This window comes from Dermacentor variabilis, chromosome 2 (assembly GCF_050947875.1).
Source record: "Dermacentor variabilis isolate Ectoservices chromosome 2, ASM5094787v1, whole genome shotgun sequence".
In the NCBI taxonomy this organism is placed as follows: Eukaryota; Metazoa; Arthropoda; class Arachnida; order Ixodida; family Ixodidae; genus Dermacentor; species Dermacentor variabilis.
Genome location: NC_134569.1, coordinates 182,013,925 through 182,038,620, shown reverse-complemented (window position 1 = coordinate 182,038,620; position 24,696 = coordinate 182,013,925). Strand labels below are relative to the sequence as shown.

The window sequence follows — 24,696 nt, the reverse complement described above, 5'->3', positions numbered from 1 at the left end:
GCACCCGCTGCTGCTATATGCCATAGGTTCCGCCGCCACGCACCACCGACGCACCATATAATAGTGATGGCCACAAAACACACTGACATCGAGATAACTACCGACAAAAAAGGAAGCTCTATGTTGCCTCCAAAGTGCAATATTTCTTCTTCTTCGTTTGTTTTTCACATTCCTTGTCTAGGACACCACCACTGTCTTGCTTGAGGTGGATACCTGAACTACCATATTTACTTGCATAATGATCGCACTCGTGTAATGATGGCACCCCTGAATTTTGTTGTCAAAATTTGATTTTATTTTCTCTTTCCCCTGTGATGATCACACCCTGAACTTGCCGCAGCGATATGTCGTGTGCCAAGTCTAGCTAATGGTGATCGTGCATCTGTCGAATGTTGCTGAATGTTAGGCGAACGACTCTGCAAGACATGCCAAGTGGTGTTGCACGCACCACACATTCTTAAGCAGATTCCCATTTCATTCCTTTTGTCACTTTCCGCACTTCCGTGAAAAAAAAAAAAGCTACTACCAAACATGCCTTGACTTTCTTATTTGTAGGCTTTATAATGGTTGTGCTCAACAACAATAAAGGCGCCTTTCGATTTCCCTCGTCTGCACTAGTGGGCACGCAACAAATCGCGAGCGGCAACGATCAACAAATCGCGAGCGGCAACGATACTAGCCAAGTTTACACTGATACATTAGAAGTGTACCCTATTCATATGCCGATGCTTGTAACACAGCTAAGATATTCGCCCACCCTTAGCGGAAACATGCCGTATTAGGATGCCGTACTTATTCGAATCTAGGCCAATAGTTTTTTTTCAAATAATCATATTCCAAACTCTAGGTTTGGCTTAGATTCAAGGATTTTTAAAAATGCACCAGATTTTCATTGAAACTGCTAAATATGGTGCATAGCTAGCGGCATCTAGAAAAGTCCGTATTGCAGCCACTAGTACTAGCCGTGCCAGTAGCCAACCGTACACAAGCAAGGTCGCCATTTTGACCTGTGTCGTGTCGGCCATATCGGTGTGCGGTGTGGTGTTATTGCGATGGCACCAAGCAGGAGATGCCACTACAGTGCTGATTTCAAGCGAAAAGTTGCGATAGCCGCAGAGGCACCGTCGAATCTTCAAGCCGGGCGGGACTTCGGCAAGTGAGTCGTGCGGCAATTCCTCCGACGTGGACTACTGCCCAAGTGCCGATTCAAAATAGGATTTATTTGATGGCAGCTGTTCAGACAAGAAACTAGTGCTTCTAACGAGTTCGCACTCGGAATCCGACCAAGCAGCAACTTCTCAAGCATGCACGGCGCAACGATGCGGACAGGTGACTTTTCACCCTTGTTGTTTACATTTGATGCCACCCATTTTGTAAAAATGTCTAGCTCTAGATTACCGCCAGATGCAAAAGAAGTCGACTAGCTCAAGCTGTTTTTTGACAAAGAGCTGGTCTAGCACATCGTGGCTGAAACAAACAAGCACGCAAACCAGCAGGTTCACAAGCGTAGTCTGCCCTGAAAGTCGCGACTCAGGTCATGGCTGGAGACGGATGTTGGTGAAGTTTGCTGCTTTCTAGCTGTTGTGCTTTTGATGAGCCTGGTCCCGAAAAATATTCTGAGAGAATTGTCCAAAAATACCATATTGGAAAGTCCTTTTCTTTCTGCGGTCAGTCTTTTCTGCCAACTGCTTTTGCCTTTTGATGTGGGTCCTACAGTTCAGCTCGATCAGATGCAAGGGCCCGCGTAAGGGCAACCTGGCTGTTAATGGAAGCGATTCAGGAAAGATTTGCTGCCCTTTTAGCCCCGTTCTAAGACCTCTGCATAGATTAGTCACTGATGCCTTGGTGAGGACGACCACCGGCTACATTTTGCGGTCCATTGTATACAGCGGTGCCACTACAGGTGTGGCCACCCTTAAAGAGTTGGAGTGTGCAGGCTCTGTTGTGCAGCTGCCGCAGACTTTCTCGGCAAGAGACATCCCCTGTTTGCAGACAACTTGTGTACCAGTCCAGCACTATTCAGCCTTCTCTGCAGCAGGCAGACCAATGCCTGCAGAACAGTCTGTACTAAACAGAAAGGGGCTTCCGAAGTTTGCAAAGATGCCGAGGCAAGGCGAAGTGGAAATTTGTTTCCCCACGAACATCGTGCTGGCACTGAAGTGACGTAATAGACGAGACCCACATGTGTTGTCGACAATGCACGCAGTGGAGCAGGAAACAGTAGGATGGGGGAAAAGAAGTCTATATGTGTGATAGAGTATAACAAAAAAGTAGGACTAGCAGACACGGTCGACATGCAACTGAGCTTTTCCTGAAGCATAAGAAAAATAGTGAAATGGAATAGGAATTTTTTTGCCCACTTACTGGACGTATCAGCGCTTGGCACAGTCATCCTCTTCCATGAAAATTCCACTACAAAGTATGCGGACTTCAAGCAACTAATTGTCAGCCAACTTAGCGAAGAGCATCATCATATAGAAAGAGAGGAACAAGTGGGGAAGGCCCACTGGGAGACAATCCTCTGATACTGATGGCGAGACATTTTGTTGGGAAATTTTCTATCACCACTACAAGGGAAGCAGTACTCAGAGAAGATGCATCGTCTGTGCCAACACCACTCGATGACAGAAACGGTGCAAGGACACAAGATACATGTGTGCTGAGTGCAACAAAGCCCTCTCTATGAAGCCATGCTTTGAAGACAATGGCACATTGAAGTATTGGACAGCCAGAAATAATGAACATTTTTTGTAAGAGCAGTAGTATGTTGCATGCATTTTCTACGTCTGTGAAACATATTTATTCCAATGTATGTACTTTCTTTTTATTCTTCTTGTAAGTCTTTATGCAAGCCCACCTGTATTCATAAACAATGCGTGTATACCTACGAAAAATACTTTTTGTCACTTTATGGTCACGCCAAACACATTGCGGTACATTTCTTTAAAAATAGGTCAATTTTAAATCTGCATTAAAGAAAATTTACTGGTGGGGCGGGAGGAGGGGGGGTCGCATTTGGCAAAAAACATTTACCCTAAGAGCGTTAAAGCCAAACTTCAATGAAATTTCACTTTGGCGAAATTTGTTGTAATCGTGTACTACAGCCAAACCCACTTATAATGATACTGGTTTTAAAGGGCCTCTCATGAGGTCTGGCCATTTTGAGCTGTCAAGCACAGAGCATACAATGCGCGCTAATGATTGTGTTTGCAAAGAGTTACATCGCTATGCGCCGCGAAAAGGTCTGAAATTTCAATCTGAAGGCTGTTTTTCCTTTCCCTCACGGCGACCGCGCTCCAAGACAGACAGTGACGTACTCGTGTCCCTGCACCTACGTACTCATGTCTGCAGTGTGACGTCGCTCATGGTGACACGTGACTTCAAGAATTGTTCAAGGCAACATCTGTTATTTGTGTGATCTGTTGCTTGAATTTACGAATTGCAGTTTAGAGAAATAATGAAACACACAAACGGAATGTCCGACGCAATAGTTCTGCAGAAGCCCGCAAGGTGGAGAGGAGTAATTAAGAAAGGGAAAATGAGACATCCACCCAAAGATAGCAAATTGCTACAAAGGAAACCCAAACGGGTTCCTCGAAAGAAAAGCCATGCAGTTGAAGAAAAGTTTGTCCTGGTCTGGGACTCGAACCCGAAACCACCGCAGCTCACATTTCTTTCCTTTAGTTTATTTTAATGCGAAAGCATTACTAAGCTCATCGTGCGACCCCACTGTCACCGGAAATGCGTGGTAGAAAAATGGCACACAAATTATGTCATCTTCATCTAACTACAAAAAAGAAAATGAAAGTTGCCACGGTGAGGATTCTATCCTCTGTCCCGCCACGACTGCTACCACTCCGCAGCTGAGCACGCCAACCACTGTGCCACTGTTGCTACAGGCGACGGTGATGAATGTCTCCGAGGCTGTGCATGTGGTTGGGTTCTGCCTGGTGGGTGATTCACTAGCTGGCGCACGGCGCAGTGTAAGCGCATGGTGGATCGGGCAACATGCCTCGTCGCATGCCTCAACATGCGTTCTCTACCGAAACACATAGAGGTCGTGGTGCACGATGTGAACATCAACAGAGGCGACATACTTCACCTCACGGAGACATGGACGAGGATGGATAACAAGAGACAGATCACAGGATACTCATTCCTGTGCACTGCCGGTGTCGCCATATATGCCAAGCCGGGACTTCACAACTACGAACCGTGCAGCTCAAAGACTGCTTAGGTGCAGACGGAGAGAAGTGCGCTGTGCAGTTTGTCGAAACGGGACTTGTGGTTGTGTGCATATAAAGGGTGCCTATATATAGTGTCCCCTAAGTAGGCATGAATTCAAGACAGTGGTAGTCGCCACCCAACTGTAGATGTTGATGTGAGCCCCCTCCTCTTGGTTTGACGTCTTCCATGTGCTTGTGTGCAGCCTGCATCGGCAAGAGGTGCGGGTGTGCACGTGGTCCACCGCTGGGACCAGATACCCAAGAAGCAGCCACTGGTGGTCCAGAGGTCAGTAGCCTCTCCGCATTTTTGCAGGTGTATTAACCAGCACCATTGTGCAGGTGCAAACATATGGCATTAGCATTGCTTTCATTGAAATTTTTGTTCTGTATAAACAGTAAAATGTTATGAGCTGCCCTGTGCTATCATTTTTCTTTTTTCTTCTTTTCATTTTGCCCATAGTGACCATTTCGTTTTTGTACATATACACGAGACTGCAGCTTACTGTAAATAAAAAAAGCACAGAAATAACATTACACCTGAGATGTAGGGCCCCTTCGGTATTGGTTGGAAAGCCCTGAAAAAGCAGGAGGCAGATTTGCTTAGTGGCATAAGGTGAGTGAGGAGGGCTTGCAACATCATCTCTGTGAGAGCTAGTTGGTCTGTTCTCAAAGCAAGACGAAACAGCACAGCTAATCGAGGAGAAAATAGGCACCACAGGACAGGCACTGTTGTCCTGTGGTGAACATTCACTTTTTTGTCTTTGTTTATGCACTTCTCTCGCTTTTCATTAAGGGTGTGCAATTCTCGTCCTCCTGCGCAGGTACGTGCGGACTCCGTACCTCATAAACGGGACCAAGTTTGACCTGCGCCTGTATGCGCTAGTGACCAGCTTTGACCCCCTCAAGATCTACCTGTTCCCAGATGGCCTGGTTCGCTTTGCTTCCAACAAGTGAGTGACATCCTGTCAAAAAGGGATGCGTAAATGTCACTTCAGTTAGACTAAGTTTGTCAAAAGCTTTGCTTGAGCTGTATCATACGAAGACTGTGTTGCGACAGAGATGCGACAGAGTCAGAGGGACAGAAGTTACTGCGTTAGAACTTCGAGGGCAAAATTTTTGACTCGGCATTGTTTGAGACCTCTTTTTTAGAATATTTGAGGGCACTGTTTAGGTTCATGTAAATATTTGATATTTTTGAATATTCGATTAAGTATTCTATTCAGTATTTGCATCAGCTTGAATTTCAGTATTAGAATTATTCAAAATGAACGAATAGACATAACTTTTTGCGTATGAACCACATCCCCAATTACAACACCCCTGAAAGAAAAGAAAGATCCGTCAGTTTAACTTGTGGAAATAAGTGCTTACAACGACCAAATTCTTTAAAAAACAGTCTTCATTTGGGGATGCACGAATTGCCCCATCATATCGTCAGCCAGCAGCTCTGTTCCACACCTCTTCGGCTACACTGACGGCATAAAACTATGCGCATATGTGATTTCTCAGCAGGGCTGGCCGTGCTGCCGTTAACCACATTTCGAGGCGAAATTTGCGCTGCCGAAAGTGATTGGTCAAAAATACTGTCCCCTCACTGTTGGTGCAGCAAACTGCTGTACCAAGCAATCCTGCATCAATAATTACTTCGACCAGTCCTACTAAATGGAAAATAAACGTGACTTCATTGTGACGCACAGTATTGCCCTTCTTTTTCGTCGTTTCTTCTTTTCGGGTAATTCAAAAATCCGCATCATTTGAACATTTCTCACGGGCCAGTGGACTTTGAATTTACGATGTTTTACTGCATTGATGCAGCTAGCACATTCTGAAATGGTCATTACGGTAGTTGGTCTGTAACCTGCACTGACAGTATAAATAAGGTGCTAGTTGCCAGCTGCGTCACTGTCGTCACAACTGCAATCGAATTGTGGTTTTCTTTTTGTGAGAGCAAGTTAGTCCAGTAAACAGTATTCTGTATTTGATATATGTCTTGCCTTGCCTGGATGGGTACAAGAGCCATTGCTACATAACAGTGTGCAGTGCACGCATACCTTTTGGAAGATAATACAATCAGTTTTTGATGCAGCTGTCCATGAAGGAAGCGAGACACTTTTTCAATACAACTGGAAAATTTTACCTATCTGTAGACAATGCTGCGGCAAACGTGCGAGCCAAATTTTATTCCACTCCGTGCAGTAGGGAACCTACAATCTCGCATACAGTGAAACCTCGTTACTATGAAAACCACATTATTGACCTTTCCAGATTAATGAACTTTCCAGAAATCCCCTGCTGACAGCTTATAGCTTTAATGTAAAAATATTTCAGTACTGCGAACTTCAGAATACCAAACCCTTCAGAATAACGATCATTATTCAGGTTTTGTGTCATGTTAAGAACGCCTAAGTACTAGTACAAATTATTATTCCGAAATCTGTAGATTCTTAAGTTTCCGTGTATCCTTCACGGCACCTGGAACAGTAGGCTAACAGGCAAGGCACAGAAAGCAGACATGAGTTTGCGGTACCGCATCGTATGAGTTCGGAAGACCTGAGACGGCATTAGAGGAAAAATGCCCGGTAGGGACTTTTTTTTTTTTTTTTCTCCTGCGGAGGTGACCACGCAAGGTTCTGTGAGCACATGCTCCTCCCAGACAACTGTCGTGTAGCAACGAAGGTGTGTCTCTTCCTCTTCTTTTTTTCGTGCTTCATTCTGTGGCTGTACTAGCTACCGTATTTACACGATTGTAAGTCGACCCCCCCATATCGCTTGATCGGAAAAAAAAAAAAAACCGAGGGCGCATTTGATAACGAAAATTTATTAGTAGCTGACATGGTCATTGGACTACTCGTCTTCACTAGTGCTGCCATCGTCATCGTTGCTGCGGTCCCACAGCGCGTCGTGGTGCAGCAAAATTTCAAATTTGGCAAACGACCGCACCAGGACATCTTGCAGAACAGCAGCCCACGCCAAATGCACCCAACCACACTCAGCCGTCAGGGAGGCTCTTTTGACAGGTCCGGTTGGCGTAATTTCGCAGTCTTCTGCCGCCAGCCACTCGTTGTACTCACGGCGGAGCAGAACCTTAAAATTAAGGCGGAGGTCCGGGCTTATTTCATGACCACGTCGCACTTCACTGGCAGGGACCGATCATGCATTTCAGCGACGTACGCCGCAAGCTTAGCCTACAGCTCCGGAAAGCGTCCATACTTCGGCATGTGGGAAATTTCTCACTTGCCGTAACACAGGTGAAAATTTCGCTTCGCTGCAGTCGCCACTCTCGCACCACCCGTTTAGAAACATCGAAATTGCGGCCCGCTGCACAGTGATTTGTTTCTTCGGCATAAAGGATGGCAGCCCTCTTGAACGCTGCTGTGAACGAGTGCCGAAAGATTAGTGGGCCTGCAGCACTCATGACGACTGGGGAAGCGTAGAAGTAGCATGTAGCCGAAGTGGAGCGCGTCAAGAAGTTAGTCAAACCAATACCAATGCCTTTAAACAGAGAAAGAGAAACCGGTGTCTGCTCTTCCATGAACTACCGATACTCCCCGCAAGCGCCGCCGTTCTGAGGGTGCCGCCGCAAATGGGAACAGCGGCGCTTTTATCAACTATCGACACCCCCCCATGAGTGTTGCATGCACTGTAAGACTCTCAAAAATGTTGAAAAACTCTTCCGAAAAGCGAACAAACACGCGGGATAGCGAAAAGATACGGGTAGGGCCATAGAGTAAACATAAAATTGTAACTACGTTGTAGCTCTCGTTGGTATGGCTTTTTTTGGCGGGGCCATGTTTTGGTTTCGATTGTAAGTCGACCCCCCAACTTCAGACTTTCAAATTTTAAAAAAGGGGTCGACTTACAATCGTGTAAATACGGTATGCATGCGGAGAAATATAACCTCCGTGCTCGCGGGGTTGCCGCACGGTCACACTTTCTGGATGGTGTCGTTTACACGCACTTGTGCTTTAGAATAGTTCGGGTACCTGCCTCAATCGAGACAGTTGCAGTGTCCACGGCAAGGAAAGTGAAAAAAAGAAAAAGTGCTTAGAGGCGACATGGAGCTTCCTCTTTGTCGGTGGCTTTCCCGGTGTCGTCATCTTTTACGTGCACCACTTTTACTACTATACAGTGCTTTAGGGGTGTGTGGTGGCAGCATCTATGGAAAATAGCAATAGAGAGAGAGGTAAACTTTATTAGAGGCGTAAATTAGTAGTTGCCAGAGCCAGGAGTGATCTTTTCATGAATAGTTTATACGGTGACAACTAACGACCTGATGGGCGGAATGGTTTATTTTGGCACTTTCACTATAATGACCATTCAGAATAACAAAGAGTTTGCTATGGTTCTCTGGAGTTCGTTATAGTATCGAGATTTCAGTGTAATAAATTGCGTGCTCACCTCTGCAGCTTTCCAAACCAGTGTATTTTTTTTTCCTTTCGGTGCAGACACCCAGTAACCAAATTTAATTGTTGTCATCAGTAACATGGCATGGGCAATAACATGGCAGTAACATAGTAAGCGATGTGTTTTACCATAGACCACACACATAAGTTCAGGGTGCCGTGGCCGCTCATTGTTACATCCGAATATTGCTGAAGCTGTTAATTTTATAAGTGCGACTATACTTCTTTTTGTATTTATTGTATGTATTGAATGTTTGTCCTATTTGTTCATTCAATCCACTTAAATTCAGCGGCCGATTCTACGGACAGCCATAATTCGGACATTCTTGATTTATTGGACGGCCCCGCAGCACTGCCACTAGCACCATAGACTTAATGGGTACGGACGACACCTTACAGTGTGTCATGCGATAATTCGGACTCCCACTGCACAACCGGGGGCTAATATGGCCACGGGGTCAAGTGGAGATAGTGATACTTTCGTTTTAAGATGTCACCAGCGTGGTCTTAGGCGATGTTTCTGGTATTTTGTGAAACTTAAACTAGCGAAGCCTAATCAATCTAGTAGTCGCTGATAAGAATTTGGTGCATACATTGTCTGTACTTTCAGCTATCTGTAGCGGCAGCATTGAGATTTGTGTTGTGATTTTGTAGCTGCACTTTCTGCTCGATTCTGTGCCACTTTTTATTGTCCACTGTTCGTGGCTGGTTGATCCCGTTGGTAATGTTTGTGGAGCATCACTCTGACCACTGACGAGGCACAAAAAGCATGCAAAGAAATCTCATAAGAGGTGTTGCTAGAAAAATCGCAGCTACGTAATGTCTAGGCCAAGGGCAAGCTTATGTGCACGCAGCAACACGCATTAACAAACTTGGACCATATTCTGATACTCTCGTTTTCACTATATTTCATGTGACCAGCACTGCACGCATCGACGGGTGGTGCCGTTTCTGCTATGTGATAAGATAGCAGGCTTGGTGCTGAGCCAAGAAGGACATCGCTCGTAGACGCCGACGTGTGCTGCGCTAGCCACGTGTGCGAAAGATAGCGTGCTTGGCCCTCTGACCAGAATGCCGTCACTGCGATGCTGATGCAGCTTGCACTATAGTCACACGAAATTGAAGTTACCTCTGAAAGTGACGATCCGAGAATACAGCACACGTTTTGTGGCTGCTTGTGGAATAAAGTTCCTTATTTTTGGGCAAATATGGCATTTTGGAGTTTCGATTCTCCGGACGTTTTGGTGGTGCCCGTCGAGTGCGTGAGTGAAGAAACTTTGTTGTGAATGCCTGCAGAACGGTTAGCCTTCCCCTGTTAGGGAGGCGTTACCGTGACGCGGCCATGACGTCTTCGCGGCGTGTGGCGCCTCTACTTCGGCCGCGGCCGCACTATTCCCTTTGGTCGACCGCACCTGCCCCTCTTTTGGGGTGGCAGCCTCCCTCCGGTTTCGCTCAGTCGTTGCCTTTCGAGGGCCACCGAGAACTGCTGGACGGCCTGGGTTTGGACATCTTGGTCATAGCACCTCGTTGCGGCTTCGAGTCGTGGCGGGATCGTTGTTATCGTTGCAGCTTCGTGCGGATTCTTAGCACAGTCCCAAAGGATGTGAGCTGCAGTGGCTCTTTTCTTCCGGCACACACAACACAGATCACTTTCATAAACACTTGGACACACGTACCTCATCAGCACCGGGGTGAATAACGACCCCGTTTGAAGTTGTCGATATTAAACCGCCTCCCTACGGGTCAAGCCCGGATGAGGTGGCGGCATAGTCCTTCGCTCTAGTCGGTACCATTTCACAATTTCGTTGTAGGAAGTCATTTTGTCCTTGGTTTTCCACCACCACGACGGGTCGGCCGTAGTGGCAGCGGCACGGTTGGTTAGTCCTTGCGCCGCCGCGTTCGCCGTCTCGTTGTGGTTTGCGTTGCCGCGATCCGACACATCACTGCCCGTGTGGGGCGGAAACCACTTTATCACCAAACACCGACTTTCACTCGCGAGATCGACCACACGCAACACACGTACGGCTTCACCACACACCCTTGCTCTGGCGTAATTTCTTATGGTGATCCTAGAATCACAGAGCACAGTCGTGCACTCGGGGTCGGCGATGGCCAGGGCAATGGCCACCTCCTCAGCTTGATGCGCCCCTCGAGTCTGCACACTCGCCGCTGTTCTCGTTGCACTGGTCGATGCCCCGACGACTGCAGCGGCGAATGCCTTTCTGTAATGTGGATACTCTGCCGCGTCCACAAACACGGCAGCCCTGTCTTTGGCATGGAGATCGATGAGCGCCTTGGCCCTCGCCGCCCACAGCTCTTTGTGGAACTCAGGGTTCATGTTTCTTGGCACCGGACATACCCGTAGCCGTCTACTAATTACGTCCAGTACAGGCACTTCTGTATTTTTGGGTCCCCTTTCCTTTGGACCCAGGCCTAGGTCACGCAGCACTTGTCTGCCTGTTCTTGTTTCCGATAGCCGTGCGAGCTGAGCGGTCCTCTGTGCCTCGGCGATTTCCTCCAGGGTGTTATGCACTCCCAGGGCCAGGAACTTGTCGGTGCTTGTGCAGTCGAGAAGTCCGAGTGCAGCCTTGTACGCTTTGTGTACGAGCGCATTGATCTTATTTCGTTCTCACTGCCTCCAGTTGTGGAAAGCAGCAACGTATGTAATGTGGCTTATAGCGAAGGATTCCACTAGCCGGGTGAGGCTTTCTTCCTTCATGCCTGCTGTTCTGTGCGACACCCTCTTAATGAGGCGGATGGCCGTGGTGACTTTGGCCGCCAGACGGTTGACCGTCTCGCCGTTTACTCGTTTGCGCTCAATCGGCATCCCCAGCATTCGGATCTTCTCGACAACTGGGATCATGTGACCACTGCTCGTCTTGATCTTTATTGTGTCTTGCTCTCTCGCAAGTTCGTTGCTTTTCGTCTTCCTAGCTGCCCGAAAAGGGCAGCTAGGAAGCTAGGCAGCGGGAAGCTAGGAGCCCGTCGAGTGCGAATTATTGGTTGTTGACTGTATAACAATTATCGGTCGTAACAATATTCAAGTGCCAAAAAAATTCCACTGTTCTAAATGGCTTCAACTGTACCTAGTATAAATGGCGTTCTATTGCTGAGCACAAGGTTGCCGTGGGCTTGAATCCTGGTTGTGGCACTTGTACTCTAGTGAAGGCAAATGCAGAAATGGTTGTACATTATTGAGATTTTGGTGTACATTAGAGAGCGCCAGGCAGTTAAAATTATTCCGCTGCCACTCCTAGCTTTGCAAAGCCTTGCCTGCCCCTCTACCCCCTTACTTCACTAATGAACTTATCTAAAACTTGCACCTGCAGATACTCGCAAGAGAGTGAGGACCTCAGTGACCGGTACATGCACCTGACCAACTACAGCATCAACAAGAAGAGTGCCACCTACACAGCTGGAGGCAGTGGGGACTGCCAAGGGCACAAGTGGTACGGCATCTTTCCTTTTGGCATTTTTTAATAGCAGCAACTTCCTGTTTGTTTTGGCTTCCAGGTGTCTTTTTAAAGCCTCTATTTAAGCAGCTAATAAACTTAAGTTGTAGGCAGAGAAGCAAGCAGTACGTTGAAGATGTTTCAGTGATGCACGGAAGAGTTGACATGTCAGACACTAAAGGCAAATTTTTAAACAAATTAGTATGCTCCACTCTTAAAGGAAACACAAAGTTTAATATTTGTCTGCCCATTATAGCTGAATACACCATCGTTACATTTGCACTCCACAGCGCAACAAAGTTGAGTCATAGTGCTCGCGAAAAGTCTGAGACCGACTCTGACCGCGGAGCTCTCGTCAAAATGGAGCACATGGTAACCCAAGCAGGTGACGCTTGCTGTGTGTCAGAAGTGCTTAAACGTAGTGAGAAATTGTTCTTGTGAAATCTCTTTCTGTTACTTTCTTTTTATAGAAACAAATTAACTAACATTCCAGCTATTATGAACATCATTTCACCATAAAGGTGGAAGAATTATCGACGACGCACCCTGGGCAGCGAATTGGATAGCTCGCCCACATGATGTCAATTGGGTGATTTACGTCATATGGGTAGGGGCTTCTAAAAATTTCGCCGAGGACTGCACTGCGATTGGCAGCGATGTACATTTTGAAAACCCTATAATAAATTACACGCTTTACGCGGAGCACTTAGATGCATCAATTAATGATCAGAATGACTCTGATGACTCAGTACATTTGTAGAAAATCGTCAAAATCGTTTCAGGGTCTCTTTAATATGAACATGCCGAGCTCACTCTACGTCATTATCGCTGCTAGCTTCGTACGCTTCCGTATGCATGCAAGCTCGCATCCGCGCGCCCACGCATGTGCCGACAGTGCAGCATGGCTCGTACGCGTTGCAACATGGCGCGACCTCCGTGATCAGCTCCTCTCTGTTATCCTGCGCTTATCTACCTTATTCTCATTTCATCATTGCGGCACTCGCAAAAAGCGTCTCCCATTGCCCCTCCAACGACGGACGTTTTTCTCATCGATGCTGAAGTCCCGCCCGGCTTGAACGTTTCATGATGCCTCTGCGGCTAGCACAACTTTTCGTTCGTGGCATCGCCTGTTTGGTGCCATTACGATAACGCCACGTTGCGCGCCGATATGACACAGGTCAAAATGGCGACGTCGTTCGTGTACTTCAATTGGCTACTGGTGCAGCTAGCAATGGCTGCAATACTGACTTTTGTAGATGGCGCTAGCTATGCACCATATTTATCATTTTCAATTACAAACTGGCACGTTTTTTCACATCTTCGAATCTAAGCCGACCCTGGAGTTTGGTATATGATTACTTGAAGAAACTATCAGCCTAGATTCGAATAAATACGGTAAGTTTACAGCTGCCATCCTTGTGACACATGGTATGGCGGCCTCTCATTCCCGATAGAGTTTGTAAATGCACATTCTTTTCTATTTAAATTGTTTTATTTGTAATTTACAGCAACTCGCCACTAGACTGGCGCTGAGTTTACATGATGGGTGCAAAAGTGTCATGGTCAGCTGCACACATTCGCGTGGGTAGCGGATGAAGGCGGGGAGGGGGGGTTGGTACGGAGCGAGCGTCACGGGAACATACCATGACCCTGCTGACCCTGCCGCGAGGCCTTCGCCGCTGCGAGCGCTAATCAGTCATGCGATGATGATAATTGCAGTTTCTGTACTGCTCTTGTGCAATATAGAAACAGGATTTGCTGATTCATTCAGTAAATAACACCATATTGATCTAGTAAGCATTGTTTACTGCTTTCCTGATGCCCTCAATAATTCGACGGTCAGTTAATTCAGACATAATTTTTCAGTCCTGGCTTAGAATTGGGGCAGGTCTACATGCGAGTAAGTACGGTAGGTTCTTATTTGTCAGAAAAAGTAACTTACTTCTACAAGTGTCTATTTTTGAAGTCTTTGTGAACACGCATATGAATCTTAGATCGATACCTCGAAGTCAAGCTTTCATCAGTTGCAAGTGCACATCTATGCCAGAGGCCAAGCTGCTCAAAAAAAAAAAAAGCATGAATGCTTGGTGCTGTCAAATTGTCTTCACCGTTGCGTGACTCAACGCAGAGATGAATGCTTGTGATGCTTTCAGGTTGTATGCAACTGTTGTGTGCCCTCTTGCCTCACAACAGGTCCATAAAGGCCCTGCAGGGCTACCTAGAAGCGTTGGGCGTGGACTTTGCCAGCCTCTGGGACCAGATGGTCGGCATCGTTGTCAAGGCACTAGCCTGGTAAGCACTGGCTAGTACCGCTCTATGTGCATGGCTCCTGCACAGGGTGCTGAAGTAGGCTAGTTTATTGCTGTTTGTTTCTTCTTCCAGCGCCAAGTACAACATAAAAACAAGGAGCGCACAGACAGACAAATGGAGTTTTTTATTGTTTGCGTGCTTGACCCCTTTCCTTATTTCCGGCAACCTGGTTATAGCAATTATCGGTTATAACAATGGGATTTTCTTGGCATTTCAGTATTGTTAGAAGTAGATTTGACTGTATCCACTCCGAGCCAAAAAATTTGAGTTTTTATTTGCCTAATTATATGAAATGCTGTTGCATATTTTTTTTTTTTTCCACCAGATACATGTGTGGTGTACAGTCAACGACTGAATTTTCGGACGCCCAAATTTTCAGACATGCCTGATATTTCAGACGTCTTCGCGGCACCGCCACGAGCCCTATAGAATCAATGTATAAGGACATCTGAAGTTTCGGATGCTCGAACCCCACGCCATCCAATTTTCCAGACTTTTTGACGCGACGGAAGGTCCTTTGGCTCCTCGCGCAGCGCCCTTGCGAAGGAAATCGACTTGCAGCCGAAGCATATCACTGCTTTGAACCACAATTAGCCGAATCTAGCAGTCACACACCGATTTGGTCTGGCCACGCTGGCTATGTTCATCGCCGCAAATGGCCGCACTTCCACTTCCGGCGGAGTTTTCGGAGTGGCGTTATTTTGTTTGTTTGCGCAGGCCACGTTTTGGCTAGCGTGGTGTGTGGTTGTGCTGTTGTGTCAAGTGTGCTCTGCGATGCTAGGCCTAGGTGCTTCGACGCTCGTCAGCGAACTCCACTGTTCGCAACTTGAGGATTTCGCTTGCCTTCGATGGCCCCCACTCCGTCTTCTTCGTCTTTGCCGATAGCATCGAAGCGCGGAAAGCAGTACAGTACCCACGGAAATAACTTTTGAACAGTTTGTTGACGCTGACAACAAGCTCGACTTCTGCGCAGAACTGACTGACGAGGGAATAGTCCGTCAGGTTGTGGCGGATTCAGAAGACTCCGATGTTGAAAATGAGGAGCCAATACCTGCGCCGCCTACAAGCGCCGAGTTGACGCGAGCAGTGTTGACTTTTTCACCGGTGTACAGTGCTGACATGACCCTTGCTCAGATTGAGGCGAATATGATCGCATGCAACCGGAACGCCCTCCAAACAACAATGAACAAGTTCTTCAAGCCAGTGCAGCAATGACACTGGCTGCCCGACGATGCACATGTACATAATAAACCGGCAGTCGGCTGCATACAGAGTTTTTGAGCGCCTCTTTCTATAGCACCTTCATTGATGCTTTGGCAGGGTTTCGGAAGAGTGGTACTTCGCCCTTTACCTCTAGATCCAAGAAAAAAAGAAAAAAGGTGCGGTTTTTTGCGTGCATTCATTTTTTCGGACTGCCTGAATTTTCGGACATTTTTACGTTCCCTAGAGGGTCTGAAAATTCGGTCTTTGACTGTATAAAGTACAGTGGACTCTCTTTAAACGGAACCTCAAGGGACCAGTAAAATTGGTTCCGTTTATCGGGAGTTCCAGTTACTGAGAGACAAAGCTGAATACAATTTCATAAATACAAAACCAACCAACCATGACGATGGTGTTCCGTTTAAGAGGCAGTTCTGTTTAAGTGACTTCCGTTTATCAAGATTCCACTGTACTACTATTCAAACTACATAATTCAAGATCATTTGGCCAAATTACTTTTTGATTCGAACCTAAAATTGACTATTTGCCCATTCCTAAACAACTTCCTTTCTTGCATGAATGCATGCAGCAGCTGCATTGTCCAGTAGCTGCTACAGATACAGTGCGCATTCTTAGCCAGAAGTTTTCAGCCAAGCTGTCGAGTTGCATGCTATTTGTTTTTCTATGTGCTCTTTGTTTTTGTGTCGTTTATTGCTCAAGAAAGAAATGGAAGCTCCTGGATGGCACACTGGTGGACTATACCAGCTGCTGTTTGATTCACTCTGTACCATAAAGTTTCTTGGACTTTCATAGAGAGGGAAATAGCTGTTCTATGCATAAGAATGCCAGGAAGGGGTTGCTTTTGGTTGGGCATCTTCAAAACCCAGGGCTCCTTGAAAATGGATACGGTCGCGTCGTGTTCAATCATGCTGGTTCTGCAGGCAGTTCAAAAGAGGGACTGATGCGGAATGTGGTGCCTCTCCTCTTATACAGTTGCCAACTGGTTATTCAGACACCGATAATTTGAACAAGCTTGATTATTCAGACAGATCTGCGACACTGCCACTAGCCCCATGGACTTAACTATAAGGACGAAGATGCCTTATAGTGTGCCGTGTGATAATTGGGACTCAGATGCATGGCTTGGTGCTATAATTTGGCTGCCAAGTCGAGCATAGATAGCGATGTACAGTCGCCGACCGTTTATTTGGACCTCATGGGGACTGCGGAAATGTCCGAATAAACAGGTGTCCGAAAAAGCAGATTAAGAAAAAAAAATGAAATCCTTTATTTCCACGCGCTTATTCGGGCTCGGCAGTAGGCTTGAAGAAATCGTGAATGCGCCGTTGCACGCTGTTCCGTTTACGCGCAGTCAGATAAGCCTGACTCTCGCAGAGGGTCGAACGGTCACTATAGGTGGCTGAAAGCACAGTCACTGTTTGTGCACGCTCCGCATGCGACGGCAGCGTAGCACATTGTGCGTCATTTTCCGACTCGGAATCATCGTCCGGCGGTGCAGCAGAAACCTGACGAATGATCTCGCCGTCGTTGAGTTCTGCGCATGTCAGTACTGCAGTGTCAGCACCTGTGAAACTGTCAAATGAGACGGTGTCCGGAATCGCAATGCAACCACTGCGCAGGTCTCGGCAGAACATTTTCCGCGTCAGTAGGGAGCACATCGGAAGGCGACAAATCTTGGGCCTCCCGGCACCCGCTTGCCGGCATTCCCCAGCGAAGTCTGCGCGGGCACTGTCGGCACCATTAGACACTTGACGCGATGTTTCCGTACGCCGCGTTGGATCACCGAAAACACCACCGTTCCGACACCGGTCGCACAAACGAAAAACGTAGCTCGCTCGCAGCGTCGTGCGCGAAGAAACAAATCAGCTGCTGGATTGTCTTGACATGGCTTACTAAGCTGAAACCGGAACTGCTGTAGAGCCACTCTATTGAACCAGGCAGAAACGATGATGATGAGCAGGGATTTCCAGTAGCGCCACTTCGTGAGGCAGCAAGGAGGCTCTGTTCAAAACAAAAATGGCGTTCAGCTAGTCGAACTATGCGCCGGTCATAGTCGGTGCATGATGCTCTCGATCGAGTTGGCTCAAGGAATGTCCGAAAAATCAGACAAGAGGTTGCAATGTGTCCGAACTTTCGGCAGTTGTTATACATTATGGTCCATGGGGGGAATGGCGGTGCCGCGAAGCTGACCGAATAATCGGGCATGTCCAAATTTTTGGAGTCCGGAAAATCGGTCGGCGACTTTACATGTATTCGTTTTGATATGTCACTGGCATGCTTTTCGGCCATGCCACTGGCGCCTCCTCAATATCAAAACTAGCAAAGTATAGTCAGTCTGGTAGTCCCCAATGAGGACTCGTTGCATTTATAGAATGCACTTTCAACTATAACAACAGCATCCCAACTGTCGAGATACAGGCCACAATCTTTTAGTGGTGCCTTCTGCTCGATTCTATGCCATTCTTATTACCCACCGTTCATAGCTGGCTCATCTCATTGTTAATAAGTGTGGAGCATTGCTCTGACCACTGACAAAGTGCCACAAACAAATAATGTAAATGGAATTGCTAGTAAATTGCGGCCACAGAGTGTCTAGGCCAGAGGCAAGCGTACATGCGTGCAGCAACAAGCATTGACAAACTTGGGCCATATTCTGAACGATTACTTCAGAAGATACTTTTGTATACCATCAATGGGCAGCAGTATTTGCACGCTGTGATAAGACAGCATGCTTGGCACTGTGGCAAGAATGTCATTGCTTGTAGACGGCGATACATCTTGCGCTAGTCACGCAAGAGATAGCATGACTGTCGCTGTGCCAAAAATGCCGTCGCTCGTAGATGCCAATGGGTCTTTAGCTAGTCGCACCATATCGACTCTGAAAGTGACTTATGATAATACGGCACACCTTTCTTGTGCACATGTGGAATAAAGTCACTTATTTTCAGCCAAATTCATTATTGCAGACTCCCGGGTATTCACACTTTCTTGGCGGTCCCCATCGAGCCTGAACGGTTGGCAACTGTAGAGTAAAAGCACACACTGTATGTTTTGTATCTTCCACACGAGGTAGGCTCTATTGAGCAGCCTTTGTGTGTGCAGCTAGACCAGAGCCGACATAGTGTAACAATTCCCTGCATTCAGTTCTGTTTCTTTCTTATCATCCACTGCTCATAACTGGCTGATCATGGTGATAACTTACGATGAGCGCTGTTTGGACCATTGAAAAAATGCTGCAGGAAAGTAATTGCAAGAGAATTGTTGCATTTTCACTGCTCAGTGTCTCTGAAACTGTGAATTGCCCGTCATTGCCTGACGGGCCTACTTGCATGCGCAGTGCGGAGGGCCCAATGAACCGGCTAATCCAAAGGCACACTTCAAGTCGCTACACATGCTATGAACTCTTCGGCTTTGACATCTTGCTGGACGACCAGCTAAAGCCCTGGCTCCTCGAGGTCAACATCTCGCCCAGGTGGGAAGGTTTCCTTTTTTGGCTTTCACTGCATAGCTCACGGCTGTGTGCTTTGAATCTTGATGCCAGGCACCAACAAATTTGTAAAAAAATATAAAAATAATAATAAAAAGAATTGGAAACAACTCCTAGGGGCACTATAGCTAAACATTAAATCAGGTTAGACTAATGAAGTACTCTTTGAAAACGTTATTTTTGTTAATTTAGCAGGTTATTACACGAGAAAATGAGGGTCACAACTCTATTACTTTTGAAAAATATCTCGCTAATACCAATACCTTAGCAGCAGTCCGTCAGGTTGACAAATTTTTTATTTTTGTTTCATATTTGGGCCATTTTAGCTGAGCGAAAGCTCCTGAAATTTGCAGAGTTCAGTCTTCAGCTCCATTCGAATACACTGCAGTTAATCATTACTGACAAAAATCAAACAGGCGCAAGAAAACTGCAAATGTCACTGTGTCAATAGCAAGCTGGTGCTGGAACTTCAAGGCAGCATTGCCGCCTGTCGTTCATTTCTGTGTCCTCTCTGGCTTGCTAAACCTTTTCTCATGGCAAGAGTAGCCTTTTAGTATTATGCGAGGGTAACCTAATAATCGTGCAGCTCAAGTGAGTTTTCTGTTCAGTGTCCTTTCAAATGTTATCAGAGTAGAATGCAGATTACTGTACAAGGAATCTCCACCAATAAGAGGCGTGTAGGCCCATTGTCTTTATCTCCTCTGTATTTTGGAAGGATTGTCCTGGCTGCACTCACATAGTGTATTGATGCAGAATTTGTCATTGCTGACTCTCTGTTATCACGTTCTTGCAAGTGAGAATTGCCCTTTATGGTGAATTACCATGTTAAGCTCATTAGTGAGCTGATTAAATAAGCTCTTTGTAGAGTCCAGACAGTACATCAAGATTTAGGAGCATGGAAACTTGGGCGTCTTTGTAAGAGTGCATGGTTACTACACAGTGCTATTGTCATAAAAATACGGGGCGAGGTCAAGCGCTGTGTTTACCTTGCCCCCTTTGTCTCACAGTGAAGCTCTTAAAAAGAGAATTTCGCAGTGTTTGAGTGGTGAAGGCTGGTGTGCAGGCGACATGCTCAGTATCAAAACAGCCAGCAATGTAACCATCATCGTAGTCTCGAATATATGCATTCAGATGTAATTATCAAGAGTTATAAAATAAAATTTACCTTGTGTATACGTCACTGGAATTGCCAACTTTCTTTTTATGTTTATCTTGGCCAGTAATTCATAACTTTCGCTTACCACGCTGTGTTTAACTAGCTCCACTTTGGAGGTCAGCTGGGAGGGCGGTGGCTATGGCTACCTGCAGATCGACGTGAGAGAGTGCCGGTTCCGTTCGAGGCTACGAGATAGTCAGAATACCATTGGTGGTGGCTTCAATTAATGCCGTTTTAGACCTGCAGTCACGGCAAAACGTCCAGAAAATGGGGTCGCAAAGTGTTTTTGAGTTTGAAATTTCAGATGTTCTTATACACTGACTCTGTGGGGCACATGGCGGTGCCACGAAGGCATCTGAATTATCGGGCATGTCAGAAAAATTGGTCATTGGCTGTATATTTGGCGCCATGTGGCAACCATGCACATCTGGATTGTCCTCTTTGCTACTTTGTTCAATACAATCAGCTTTCTTATTCACCTCCTTGCCTACCCTGCCTGCTCTTCCCTTGCACAGCTTACGATCTGCAACACCAGTCGACTACGCTGTCAAGGTACGATTTATTCATTTGTTTTATTCTTGTTATACACTGCTGTTGTGGCTGTAGCCATTGTTCAGTCTGTGCAGTCTTGGTACTGTGTTCTGAAGTTTGTAACCTACCCTTCATACGAATTACAGTTGTTAGAAAAGGAGAAAAACTAGGGGTGTGCGAATACCGAATAGGGAATTTTGAATTGAATTAAGAAAAAGCAAACAAAACTTATATCAAATTAGATATTGAATATCAGAAAACTTGTAACAAAACTTAATGCTTAAAAATTTTGGCTAAGAGAATGCAGACGATGCAGCAAATGCTCGAGAGTCTCCGAGTATTGCATAGCAAGACTGCAGCAGGCTATCAGTAACCTAGGTACAGTGCTCACGGAATGAAACGCGTCAATTTAGGGTTAAGTAATGCGCATACTTTCGTTTCTACTGGCTGGATGTTCGTGTCACATCGACGTAATTTCGGAGTGCTCGTCATCGGAGTTCTCGTCACCTTCAGTGACCAAATTCCTTGCGGCAATGACATGGTGCTCTCGCGTACATATGCAGGGTTCTACTAAATGCTCCATGTCGCGTTTCATTCCGTGAGCACTGTACATAGAAATCAATATGTACAGTACAGTTTACTCTTATTAAAGAGAACACCAAATTAGTATGCCAGCAATTATTATATAGCTTAGTTATAGTACATGAAGCTCCCTAAAATATTTTTTTAACTATATAAATTCTGTTGAATAGAATCCAGTGCTGTTTTCCTTTGAAACTAAGGAATTGGTGATTTTCTGTTGTCCTGAAAGCCGATAAGGTCCTCAATGCAGTAGTGGGCCTGTGGTTTATGGGAATCTTTTATTTATGGCAGGGAAAGTTTTGCTTGCCGTATTTTCTCCAAAATGCAGAAGGACTATTCCAACTTTATGGCAGTATTGTAAGGCCTATCTGTGTGACATAGGAATGCACATCATGTGACTCAATCACCACTCCGCACGCAGCTGGCACTGACAGTAAAGAGCAGGTGCCATTCATTTCATTAGCATGTTTGGTGTGATTTGCCACCTGTCACAGATTCTGAAATCTGATGGGTCACGCAAAGTTAATACAGTGCCGCCCCCTTCCCCTCGTTCATATGCCCTCCTTGCAGATGCATACTCTTTCGCGCCTGCCATGTAAATCTGAAGTTAGCCTTGTTATGGGTTTTCTTGGCAGTTTGCTTGAAGCTACAAAAAAAGGCTGATGTGTGTCTATGAATGACATTGGGAACGAGGGGCCACAGTACGGTGTGTCGCGAAGATAGTGGCCGTGAACAACTTTGTTGCCATTCCGTGCACTCACTTTCGTTTACAAGGTGGTTAGTTGGCTTTCCAAGCATTGCATGGCTGCTGCAAATATATCTGCATCTATTCTGCACAGAAGTAACTTTAGTCACAGACGCCTGACGACGCATACCGTCCGTAGTCCGTGTGTAGACCAGCACAGCAAAGATTAACTGATTTTTCTGCCTTTTTGAGATCACAGGCATTATGTTTAATTTATCTCAGAATTAGCACTTATGCATTACTGAGAATGTTCTCATGATCTTGGAATCAGCCCAGCCAGTAGCTGTTGATGGGTGCAGCTGCTTGCAGTGATGCTGCATAGCAACATTGCATAAGCCAGAGCAAGCAATTTTTTTCCCCGTTTTTGACACGAGTTTGCAAATTCCCTCCCGCATGCAGTGCAGTAATATTTGGCTCATATGTTCACAGGAGCCACTTGTACACATTGGCAACGCTTCCTTACTACAGTGGCCTCTCTTTAAACAGAACCACAAGGGAGCAGGGAAATTGGTTCCATTTATCAGGAGTTCAATTTACTGAGAGATAAAGCTGAAGGAAATTGCACGAATACAAAACCAACCTACCACAAGGATGGTGTGCCATTTAAGAGGCAGTTAGAGTTAAGTGATCTCGACTCATCGAGATACCACTGTACATTCAAAAAGTGCCTACTATTCCCGAAACTCTCTAATATGGACAATGCTATTCTCATGTGAAGACCTTTGCTCTGTCATGTTCCCTGCAGAGTGAGGTGGTGAAGGACATGCTGAACATAGTGGGATTCCAACTGCCTCAGCAGCTCAAGGACGACCTTGACGAGAGGCTACTACAGTGCTACGGGTGAGCGAAGGAGTGCATTAGTACAGCTCTTGCCCTACCGTCGTAAACGAAACAGTTGTAAACTGCCAGCGAGGTGAAAGAAGTTACACTGTACTGGCAGATGTTTGCTGTCTATGACTTGTAGCTGCTGCTAGTTGGCCTAGTGTCCTAAAGTACTTTTAGGAGGGGAACAGTCAAGCAAAACAAGTTGTGCAAGATGGCCATGAAGTGTATCCCCATCTGCACATACAACAGCTTTTGGAGCATGGAATTGGAAGAGAAAACAAAATTTTATTGCAGTGAGTGGATAAATTTCAGAATCAAAAGGTTCAGTTTGTGTTTTTCCATATGACTGCCAGTGCCAAAAAGGTCATAAGGTTGTGGTCTGCTGTGCATGATCATTCCACCAATACAAATGTTAAAATTCGCATTGTTTGAAAACATTGCAACAGCATGACCTCGTCGTGGTTGCTCAGTGGCTCTGGCATTGGACTGCTGAGCTCTAGGTTGCGGGTTCAATCCCGGCTGTGATCCACTACTACAACATGCGTCATAATCATATTATGGATTTGGCACATAAAACACTAGTATTTTAGCATTGCAGCAGCTTCACGAGAGGTGTAGTTCTAAAGAAGATGCAGCAGCTGAATTTTTTTCTTTACAGAATTTAAAGCAAGCTCGGGCTAAACCTCTTGCTGGTTAATATTTTTTTTTTGATGTATTTTAGAGCTGGCTATTTAGTGTATGCGTGGCCCTGATAAATTGTCTTGTTTTCTCCTCGTCTGCCCAGTCTGGAAGAGCAAGATGATCTGTCCCTGAACCCTCTCCTTCACACGTACAGTCTCTCGCCGGCCGAACTCCTCAAGCACCGGCACTACGAGACAAGCCTGATGGATGTGGTGAGACAGTCATATAACACCTCAACCAATTTTGGTGCCATATAAGAAAGGAGAGGGAGCACCCAAAGGGTGTGTCCCAGTACTCGACATAAGTGGCCAAATAACAAAGCTAGTTGCAATGCAAAAGGAAATTGTTCTAATTCAGACGAAGCTACCGAAGTGGACTCTTTCGCAAAAGCAAGTTCCAAATGCATTTCGATGCTTTGACCCAATGCTGTCTTCGTAGCTGCCAATGTAGTCTGGGCTTCATTGCTGTTCAGAATTGGCGTGCACCCATGTAAAAGTTCTTGATCGCATTGTGGCTGAGCTGTACGCACGCATCTATGCCTTTGCAGGAGGAAGAGACCTCTGGCCTGCTAGACAGCCTGACGCCCGACGACGTCCGGGTGTTGGTGCAGAGCGAAGACGAACTCTCGCGCTGCGGCTCCTTCAAGCGGGTGTTTCCAGGTGGCCGCCACGGAGACGTCAGCCTGCTTGCCCACCGCCGCTACTACAACCTGCTGCTGGCCGCCTGGGAGAGGCGATACGGGGACCAGAGGCACAAAGGTCAGCGTGCTCGGCCGATCCCCGTCGGCATTATTTACGGGAGTACAGTTGTCCGCAAGAAGAATTGTGCACCAGACATGGTGGCACAGTGGCTGTGACATTCTGCCTCTTGGCGTGAGGTTACAGGTTTGGGTTCCTGGGAGTCCGCTGCAGCTGCAAATTGATGGAAGCAAAAATTGTCTTGCACAGTCATGTGCAAGGTAAGCTGAAATGACCGAGCGGCGACCGAAAACTACCGATGGCGCCGGGCAGCCATGAGAACATGAACAAACAACAAGATAAGCACCACCACGAAAGTTGAGAAAGGTGCGCCTGTGTG

The 24,696-nt window shown here is 46.3% G+C and overlaps 1 protein-coding gene across 3 annotated transcripts in view; it reads left to right on the top strand.

Moving 5' to 3' along the window:
* Positions 1-24,696, top strand: part of LOC142572986 (tubulin monoglutamylase TTLL4-like) — a 90,421-nt gene that overhangs the window by 31,558 nt on the left and 34,167 nt on the right. For all 3 annotated transcript variants that reach the window (XR_012826189.1, XM_075682470.1, XM_075682469.1), the window contains exons 8-16: positions 4,430-4,512; positions 5,048-5,176; positions 11,959-12,078; positions 14,275-14,373; positions 18,950-19,084; positions 20,771-20,807; positions 22,859-22,953; positions 23,723-23,831; positions 24,167-24,377. Coding sequence is in view for 2 of the 3 variants with exons in the window: in XM_075682470.1 (XP_075538585.1) it covers positions 4,430-4,512; positions 5,048-5,176; positions 11,959-12,078; positions 14,275-14,373; positions 18,950-19,084; positions 20,771-20,807; positions 22,859-22,953; positions 23,723-23,831; positions 24,167-24,377 (1,018 nt within the window). In the remaining variant the exon portion in view is untranslated. The remainder of the gene's footprint in view (positions 1-4,429; positions 4,513-5,047; positions 5,177-11,958; positions 12,079-14,274; positions 14,374-18,949; positions 19,085-20,770; positions 20,808-22,858; positions 22,954-23,722; positions 23,832-24,166; positions 24,378-24,696) is intronic.